At 44.6% G+C, this 9535-nt stretch overlaps 1 protein-coding gene across 1 annotated transcript in view; it reads right to left on the bottom strand.

The window, feature by feature from the left end:
* Positions 1 to 8341, bottom strand: part of si:ch211-14c7.2 (retinitis pigmentosa 1-like 1 protein) — a 13121-nt gene extending 4780 nt beyond the window's left edge. Inside the window, exons 1-4 of the mRNA XM_017436297.3 lie at positions 8019 to 8341; positions 4374 to 6638; positions 1857 to 2023; positions 798 to 919 (exon numbers count right to left, since the gene is read on the bottom strand). Of these exons, the coding sequence (XP_017291786.1) occupies positions 798 to 919; positions 1857 to 2023; positions 4374 to 6180 (2096 nt within the window). The 5' untranslated portion in view covers positions 6181 to 6638; positions 8019 to 8341. The remainder of the gene's footprint in view (positions 1 to 797; positions 920 to 1856; positions 2024 to 4373; positions 6639 to 8018) is intronic.
* Between the last annotated feature and the right edge of the window lie 1194 nt (positions 8342 to 9535).

The following is a 9535-nucleotide window of genomic DNA, read 5'->3' as shown; positions in this document are numbered from 1 at the left end:
TTAGCATGTAGCTGTAACAATTACATGTAATTAGCTAAATGTTGTAAAAAGTGACATCAGAAAATCAACACTACATTTTAAAACAGTGTTTGAAGCTAAATGTGACAAAATTTAGGCATGAATTTTGAGCACAAGCTCCTTTACAAACGGCGCCCCATAGTCTGCCTGTTAGCAAAATATCTCTTGAACCCCTGGACAGATTTTAATGAAACTTTCAGGAAATACCTTTTGGATAAACCTCTACAACCGATTAACATTTGGAGCCAATCAAATTTAAAAGGGCTATCACAGCCAACTGACCTTAGTCTACACAAAAATGGCTAAATCTGATTGAATGTTTCAAATATGGAGCTAAAATTCAGCATGGTGGTAGATGAGAGTCAGAGAATGCTGACAACCCCATTTTGCTTTTACGTTTGTCAACTAAAACCAACAAACACTTCGTTTAAAAAGTATCTGTTTGAAGGACCAGAAAACGCTCAAACTTTATCTCCCGCTACATCCAAAAAAACTAAAAAACTGGGACACTCGTACCCCTGAGTATGAAAACAAAGAGAAAGGAGGAAATGGGATCCCCTTTATCCCTCACTTTTTTATTTTACAGCCTAAATTTTAAATAAATAAGAAAGATGAGTCTGTTTTCTCTTCCTTCTGACATTAATCTGCTGCCCTGTGATCCTCAGACAGGAGCAGATTCCAGCATCGTTTTCTGACAGATCTGGTTTTTTGGTTTTATATCCTGCAGCCCCCATTATAAACCGTAACTCAAAGCTGGCCTGGGCCAATGGCTCGCTGACCTCTGATCCTGGCCGGCTCGGCCCCCGAGGAGCTGCGTCAGAGTGGGAACGGCCTCGAAGCGGCAGGAGTCACCTGACGACGCACCTGGTGCAGAGGGGAAGGCTTCAGCGAAGACGGACGCCTGCAGGAGGTGCAGAGAAAACCAGGAGAATGAGACTTCTCTCTTAGATCGATGTGGTTATTGGAGACACAGAAAGGCCTTTTCTGTTCAGCATTTATTCCTCAAATGTAACATAAAGACGGGCTTTTATTGAAAACATCTCATTTAAAAACAGCCTTGGACACGTCTCATTTATCATCTGCATCTTTCCTGTATGTGTTTAAAGTCCAGCAGGAGTTTCTCTCTGCTTCATCTTTCAGCTCCTATATAAAAACAGCTCTCCGGCGCTTTGACAGGTCCGGCGCGAGCTCTCTCCTCCCGTACGAAATACTGATTAATTTCAAGACTGAAAACGTAGCCCCGTGCTCCACAGAGCCGTGAACTGGAAAGATGCGTTGCCGTGGTAACGATGGAGGAAAAAAAGACTCGTGGATCCTCTGATTTCTGGTCACCTGAGATTATTTAACCTCCCTGCAGGAAGCACTTCCTGTCAGAACGAGTCTGATGACTCAAAGTGACAGAAAATAAAAATGCAGCGCTTTCGCTCTTTTTTATCCCTCTCAGCATCACGTGAACACGTCTCGCTTAATTAATAAAATAATCTAAAAACAAAACGAAAAGCTTAAAAGGCTGAAGAGCACATCCTTCTGTCTGACAGCAGAAAATGCTTACTGATTTTAAAATAAATAATGACAATTAAGAATTTACCTGTTTTTGTTCATTTTAATACCATGACTACAGTTTAGGCCAACTAATAAATCACTTTTATCAAATTGTGGAAAATAATGTAACCTTTCTGTGAATACTGATAATCTATATCTGATCCTGATTATCTTCAGTTATTGCCATCATGTGATTTATTGATATTTACCTATAAAACAAGCAACAAACAAAATAAAAAATCAGAATAAAAGAGTAAATGGGTAAACAGAAACATTTTGAGTGAACAGAACTGTACCAGGCTGTGATTGGTCGCCTCCACGGCGCTGGCGGGCCACCACTGCTCCGCAGCATCTCGACCCGAATCGGGCGGGTCCTGAGGAAAGGCGGCCCAGCTGTCGCCTGATTGGTGGAAGGAGCTGCCGGTCCAGTCCGGTGCGCAGAGGCTCGACCCAGCAGGGACGGCTGTCAGCGAAGAAAAACACAAAAATCTGTCCTTAATGATGAATGATTTGGACGTTTTTTATATTCTGGGTTTTAACAACTCTATTTTTGGTTACATAAAATCATTTTTTTTTGTTTTAATTATTCTCACTGCTGAAGGCAACAACGCAATAATGTTTTAGTTCAGCTGAGTGTTAGCAAAATATCTCAAAGACCAGTGGACAGAAATGAATGAAACTCTAAGTAACTAATCATCGGATCTACATCTGGCAAAATGACAATAACTCAGTCGGTTTCACAGATATTAAAGTAAAATTTGATGTGGTAGTAGCTGAGAGTCATTCCTAACACAGATTGGTTCACATTGTGCAATATTTATGCCTGAAACTTTGGCATTAACTAAGAAAATATCATGAACTACTGGACAGATTTGAGTTAAATTCCCAGAAAGTAATCACCTACAGCTGTTTAACCTTTGGAGTCAACCCAATCCAAGATGGCCGCCACAGCCAGCTGACCTTAGCTGCTATAACAGATATTGAGCTAAAATTAGGTGCAGTAGTGGCTCGCATTTTTTCCACAACAGAAAGCAAAAACAGACCACATGAGGTCAAACATGAAGGTATTTCTGTCTATAAATGATCTTAGTTTCAAACTCTGACATGAAAGATGGCGGGCGATAGGCATTCGTTCCAGGAATGCTAGGATTTTAACTGTTTTATCGGTTGTTTTAGGCGATCTTCGGTTTTTTTAACCACCTAACTGTTTGATAGTATTCACTCTTGCTGCTCCATGTTTGCTTTTACATGCTCAACCTGGTTCCCTGCACAGAAACACCTTTGTCTCCGATGATTCGTGCCGCTCTGACGTCTCTCTGTGACTCAGACGCTGCAGTAAGAATCTGTGTGACGCTTGATTTGGGTGAATGTTTCCCGATGACTGGAGGCTACCGGGAGCTCAGATTTACTCCTCCCTCCACATCAGCCCGACTCTGAAAGATTAATGACCTGAACTGAGAGCGAGTCGGCAGACAGGAATCCAGGTCAGGACAGATTAGAATATTATTTCCACTCCGAGTTCTCACCAAAACGCTCAACGTCATGTTTTATATCCTTCCAATGATTTATTAAAAAAAGAAATCAACCTGTTTCTATCCATCATAACGTTTATTTTCATTTATTTCACTCGGCTTTGCTTGTTTATCAGTTAAAACTGTTGTTTTACAGTCTGTAGATAGTTGACTGGGTTTGAAATAATACTTTGCCAAACAGGAATGTAGGAAGAAACTTTCAAGGTTTGTTCTTTATTTTGCAACAATGTGTTCAACAGAATTTCCCAGCATGCCTTGCACTGTTTCCTTCTCTTCCTGATTTTTTGTTTTATTTGTTTAGGATGATAATGCCTACTAATGTTTGGTTGCTGTTACTGATCTCATTATGTTTTTATGACAGTTAGTGGTGATAATTGATAATATTTAAACATGAGTGAGGATAAGCCTCCCATGAGCCGCCACCGGAGCAGATCTGATTTGTGATATGATATAAAGGATGTTTTAAGACCCTGTTAGCGTGAAAGAAGACGGTGAAAGCAGAGGCAGGCATGATGCTTTCTGCAGAGATCTGCAAAAAGATTTTCAAGCAGATTTTACAGAAATTAAAATTAAAACCTGGCCAGATGAGCAGAAAGGCGTTAAAGCTCAGAAACACCCGATTCTTTCATTCAATCCCTCCAGTTCAGCTGCAGAAGCATCAAAAGTCAGCTGAAATAAATTAAATATAATCTGTTAAACTCATCTGACCTTGCAGCAGAAACTAACTGATGTGATTAACTAAACGAAGCAGAACTAGAGATAATAACGACTGATTAACATCAAAAACAACACTCAAAATATCTCATAAATTCATGTATCTGCAGGATGCATGCTTTTATGTTCCTTCTATCATTCAGGAAACCATCTTTTTGTTTCTGAACTGTTTGGAAGAAACCACAAAAACTAGCTTGGAGTTTCAATTTAAGTGATTTACGCTGTAATAATCACAGGACTGCAAACAGATCTTTATAAAATGCACAAGTTAAAGAAGATTCGAAGCCTAAAACATATTTAAAAAGTATGAAGAATCAGGTAAAATGTCTCGTAGGGTTCGATGGTAAACTGAATGTGTGCAGCTGCATTCCTGAAAGAGGACAAAAGGTTAAAAATGTTCTAATACTCTGAGTTAATCCAAGCACAGAAACACACAGAGATGTTTTATGCCTTTCAGTCTGAAACTGTCTGACGTCTCTTAGGAGTTTCTGACAGATTTAGGATTAAAAAAAAAGATCTTCTGCGATAAATCAAAAAGAAAACACGAGTGAGAACGACCAAACTTACCGATCCTCCCTCTGCTCCCACAAGGCACTGAGGCAGACATGTTAACCCCCTCGCTGCAGGCTGGCTCCCCCTCCGCCTGGATGAAGACTCCAAACTCATCCTCCTCCTCCTCCTCCTCCTCAGGGGCCACGGTGGAGCCCCTCTCCTCCAGCTCTGTCCCTCGCCTCCTTCTCTCGTCTCCGTCTCCTCTTTCTGCCTCGTGTTTCTCCTCCTCCTCCTCCACCTCCAGACTCGGCAGGCCCGTTGCCATGGATGCCAGGGGGGGCAGAAAAGGGGCGGGACTAAAGAGAGCCACAGGATTAAAGACGCAGGTGTTCGGTTCCCAGTCCTCCGTCTTCCAGGACTCCTCTGGCTCTGAACTCCAGCCATCTTTAAAACCCCCCTCCTCCTCCTCCTCCTCAGCTTCAGCACCATCCAGCCCGGTGCCGGTGGACCCATCCTGTCCTCTGACAGTCCGTCTCTCTGTCTCAGAAACAGAAGGAGTGGTTTCTTTCTCCTCGTGGTTCAGGGAAACTGAAGCTTTTCGGTTTCTGTTGGAGTCCTCGGTCACAGTGTTGCTCTCTTCAGCTGCAAAGTTTGGTTCATGATCAGAACTGCAGACTCTGTCCTCTATGGGAGCAAACTCTGCAGAGCTGATGGACTCCATCTGTTTCTCTGATTCTTGACCTGCATCCTCCTCCTCCTCATCTTCAGAAGCTTTAGCCTCTCGACAGAAGTCTTTTTGTGTCTCCATGTTGTCCCCCGTACGTTTCCTCAGGACATCTGGGTTTGCATCTTCTGTCTCTGTAAAGTCGTCCTGGCTGGGAGATGTCTCAGTCCCGGATTCTTCGATTCTCTCGTCTCCATCAGCATCCCGGCTGCTGGAAGCTCGGTCAGATTCTGGGTCAGGGTTCGGTTCAGCTTCCTGCCTCTCCCTGCTCCGTCCCTTCACTTCCCCGCTCAGTTTGTTTGTTTTATCCGGACTTTCAGCTCCCTCCTGTTCATCCTGACTCTCCCTTCTTTGTGGCCTCCTTCCACATGGAGAGCAGGTTTTAGGGGAAACGCTGTGGCAGCACCGGGTTCTGCTGCTGTTCTGCTGCGGGCCGGAGAACGTCTTACTGTCCGGACCTCCTTTGTCTTGCTCTTCCTGCCTTTCTTCCACAGCTGCTTCAGTTGTCTGCTGCCGTTCTCTTTTCTCCTGGCCTGCTGGTACGTTACCGGACTTCCTCCACCTCCGACCCGATCGCACCCTGACCCGGTTTGCTCCGTCCTGCGCAGGCGGCGAGTCTGTTCCCCCTCCCGTTTTCCCTTTCAGCCACTCTCCAACCATACTGGGAGCTGTGCTGGTCGTCCCACCAGGACTTGGCTTAGCTGTGGAGTATAAGCAGCTGCCTTTCTCAGTCCGGAGGAAAAGGCATCGGGTCTGAGTCTTCCCGCTGCCCTCGGAGGGCTTCAGAGTGGCGACCGTTACCAGAGCTCTGGCATCGAGGCCCAGGGGCAACCCGTACCCCAGGCGACCCAGCTCCCCGCTCAGGTACACGTCTGCAGGCCTCGGGCAGGACGTGGAGCTCCTCCGGCCCAGTGGAGGAGCTGTGGGGGGATTCCCTCCCTCCAGCAGACTGCCAGCCTTGCGGCGGTTCCTCGAACACAGAGCCCAGGCCCGGAGACCACGAACCAGCGGCAGGTCCCCCAGCTCCAGCCGGCTGGGGAAGAGCAGGGAGGTTCTGGAGCATTTCTGCATGATCTCCTGGGTGGAGTCGGACTTGTTCAGGCAGGGGTAGTTGTTGTTGTTATTCTGCTGGAGCATGGTGCTGGTTGTAGGCCTCATCTATGTTTTATGGCTTTTTTTTTTTCTTCGCTTATCCTTTATTAAAATGCAGAGTGTTGGGTGGAGCTGAATGTGTGAGACAGAAAACCATCCAGAACCTCGTCCTAATTCAGAGCAGGGCAGCGCCAAAGCAAGGAGATAAACTAAATATTCTGAGCATCGTGGAAAAGCTGAAGTTATTTTCTGACAGTAAAGCCATAAGAAAGAAGGATGACTTCTTTTTTTAATCTCACATTTTTGCAGTTCCTTCTGACGCCCGGCACCAAGCGGGAGCTGTTTTCATTTATTGCTCCTCCATGTGAAGAAGAGAAACATGCAGGTTAGATGTCCCGCTGTCAGAGCTGATGAGAGCGGAGGTAATGAGGATTTTGTTTTCTTCCACTGCAATGCTCAGAGACGCTGTCTTCAGTGACCCCGCTGTCAGCTGGGAGGACTGACCGAGCTGTCAAAAGAATAAGCTGCAGAGAAACGGGACAAAACAGGACATTTAAGACCGGTAACAATTTAAAAAAGAGAAAGAAATAGTTGATTTATCATGATTTTTTCTTTTTTTACAAACACAAGTCAGTAAAGCTTATTTCTATGGCTTTTTTCACAGGTAAAAATCACAAAATGCTTCCAAATATATGCATACATTTAATTTTTTGAAACAAAGCAACTAAACTTTCTGTTCTGTAGTTGAAGACATTTTGTTTCCCATCTGGAGAGCTTTCTCAATTCAGAACTGGAGAATGTGGAGATCCAAGGTTTAAACTGCACGAGACGCTCCGTTTATGCAGCTAGATTCACGTGCAGATTAAACTCCCTCCCCTCCCTCCTGAGGGTCATTAAGGTCTTTGTTTTCCTGGCTCACAGAAAGACGTTCTGTAAATCAGAGTGGAAATGACTGATTAATGCTCCATTGTAAGCTTTGGGCACGACGCTGTATTTAAGTGCATCCGGAACATTTTAGCTGCGATTCGGCAGTTTGTGTAAACGACAACAGCGATCGGATTCTTTGACACCAAAACTTTTTGAACCCGGGTCTAAGAGTGGAAGTCTCTGCAGATGCTCTCAAGTGTGCCGTTGAAATATCACAGCGCCAACTTTTAACCCGGGAAAAGGAAAACGTCTTCAACCACAGTCCAGTTGCTTTGTTTTTACGTTTTTAGGATTAGTTCATGTTTAGACACCAACCTTCTGAGGTTTGGAAACATTTCTCAAATGACAGAAACCGTTTCGGACCAGCTGTTTGAAGCGACTTTTAAGAGACAAACAGTAGATTGGTCAAAAACAACAGCCAAGTTCCCAAAGTCTGACTTAACAGCGTTTAAATGACGGATTTGTTGCCTGATCAGAGGAGCTGTGCTGCCCGGGGCAATGATTGAACATTCGGTCTTATCTAAGTTTAATTCATTTAAATTAATTTAGTCATTTCTCTAAATTGAACTCAGTAGTGATCCGGAAACATTTAAATATTCATTTAATTTAACAACAGGCTATTTAAAGCCACTTCCAGATTTTTAAATTATCTATTATGTTGGACGTGAGTCTGTGTTTGTTTTCAAAATATTATATAAAATCATTGAAATGTGTACTAACTTCCAAGCATCTTAGATAAGTTCAGCCACACTGGAACAGCAGAAAATAAAAATGATTTTGTCCCTAAATGCAGAGGTCTTCACCAGTTGTATTAACAGATTCAAATATTCACCCTGAGATGCTACAAAATAGGTGTGGGCCACGGTTGGCTGCTCGTATCAGCAGGAAGAGTTCTCCTATAATAAAGATGGACCAGTCAAACCAGTAGCCCCCCCCCCCCGTGGAATCCTTGAGGCTCATGAATTATCATTTCTCACCTGATTTGGTGTTTTGGGGTCTTATCCGTCCTTTTGGATCAGGTGTCCTTTATTTGTCGCCTTCCTGTCTCCTCACTGTTTCCTCTGTGAAGCATCCTGAACTGGGCTCATTCCTGTCGGCCTGCAGATCAGTCGGAGCAGGGTTTAGACGGGTCCCATTGTTCGGGGAGGATACCGAGCAGCTGATCCGGATCCTGCGGCCGCTGCGCACCTCCTCATCCGCCGCGCGCCGCCGCATCGTACCGCAGTCCGCCGCCTCCGGTGTGCGCAGCCAGCAGGATGACGGAGAGCTGATGTGACTCTCTGCCCACTCACGGGTGGGAGGGGGATTCGTGCCACACGGAGGCAGAGAGAGGTGAGGCGGGCGGAAGTGTATGAGGGGTGATTGATGCCGCACAATGGGAATTTTTGTTGTTCTTAAAATTCCTAATGTCCATTACTTTACATTATCCATCCACTACAGATTTGTGTCCGAATGTTACAACTCATATTTACACCTAAAAGGCATTTTCACACATCAGTCCTATGAAGACCAGCCTATCTTTAAGATGCCTCTGACTGTTCATAAATCACTGATGGAGCCGGTCATACCCTCGTTCCACCCTCGTGTCCTTCAGATGTGCGTTCCTGCTGAAGGGTTTGAGTGCGTAGTGCACAGGTGTCAAACTCCATTCCTTGTCCTGCATGTTTTAAATGTGTTCTTGCTTTAAAACAGCTGCTTTAAATGGATGACTTGTTGCCATGCTCCTAGAGAACCTGATGATTCGGTGAGGAGGTGATTAAACCATTTGAATCAGGTGTGTTGGAGCAGAAAAACCTAAAACTCCCAGGACAGCGGCCCTCGAGGCCTGGAGTCTGCTCTTTAGCCCCGCCCCCTTTTTGTACTACATCCGCCCTTTGGCTAAGCCTACATCCAAGTGGAATTCTGCAAAGTATTCACCCACAATTCATCGCTGCATGCGATGTTTTGATTATTTTTTATTCATTATCTTTATTGATAATGAAAGGGTTTTTAATTAAAAGGCAGAAATACGGCAGTGCTGACAGAGCGAGCTGCGTCTGTCATGAAAAAAGCAGTTTTTAAATGTAAAGAATTGAAATAATTCTTGTTTCACTCTGCTGTACAGGTGTGAATACGATCAACAAGTCAGAACAAAACACATTTGAACAGCCAAAAATGAAATACCAAAACATCGACCGGTCGGCCATGTTGGATGTCACAGTTATGACGCAGAGGTGCAAGTCGATGACGTAACCCAATTCTCCAATGTCTGCAGGCTTGTAACCTGCGCACACGAACCCTTCTGTGCACTTCGACTGAGTACACACTTCATAGAGGGGCGTAGGGTGGAGAGCGAGTGTTGGGACCGGGCCATCGATGAGCCTTCAGACATGAAACAAGTTTTGCAGAACCAAAAGAACCGTGGAGTAGAACTCAGCTGCACTGATGTGCCACAAAAAACGGCAAATAGGCTAACTTTTTTAGTGATCCTCTTTGTGGTTAACGATCTCTGTTT

This window comes from Kryptolebias marmoratus, linkage group LG2, assembly GCF_001649575.2.
Source record: "Kryptolebias marmoratus isolate JLee-2015 linkage group LG2, ASM164957v2, whole genome shotgun sequence".
In the NCBI taxonomy this organism is placed as follows: Eukaryota; Metazoa; Chordata; class Actinopteri; order Cyprinodontiformes; family Rivulidae; genus Kryptolebias; species Kryptolebias marmoratus.
The sequence above is the reverse complement of the archived record's forward strand: the minus strand, read 5'-3'. Positions and strand labels throughout refer to the sequence as shown.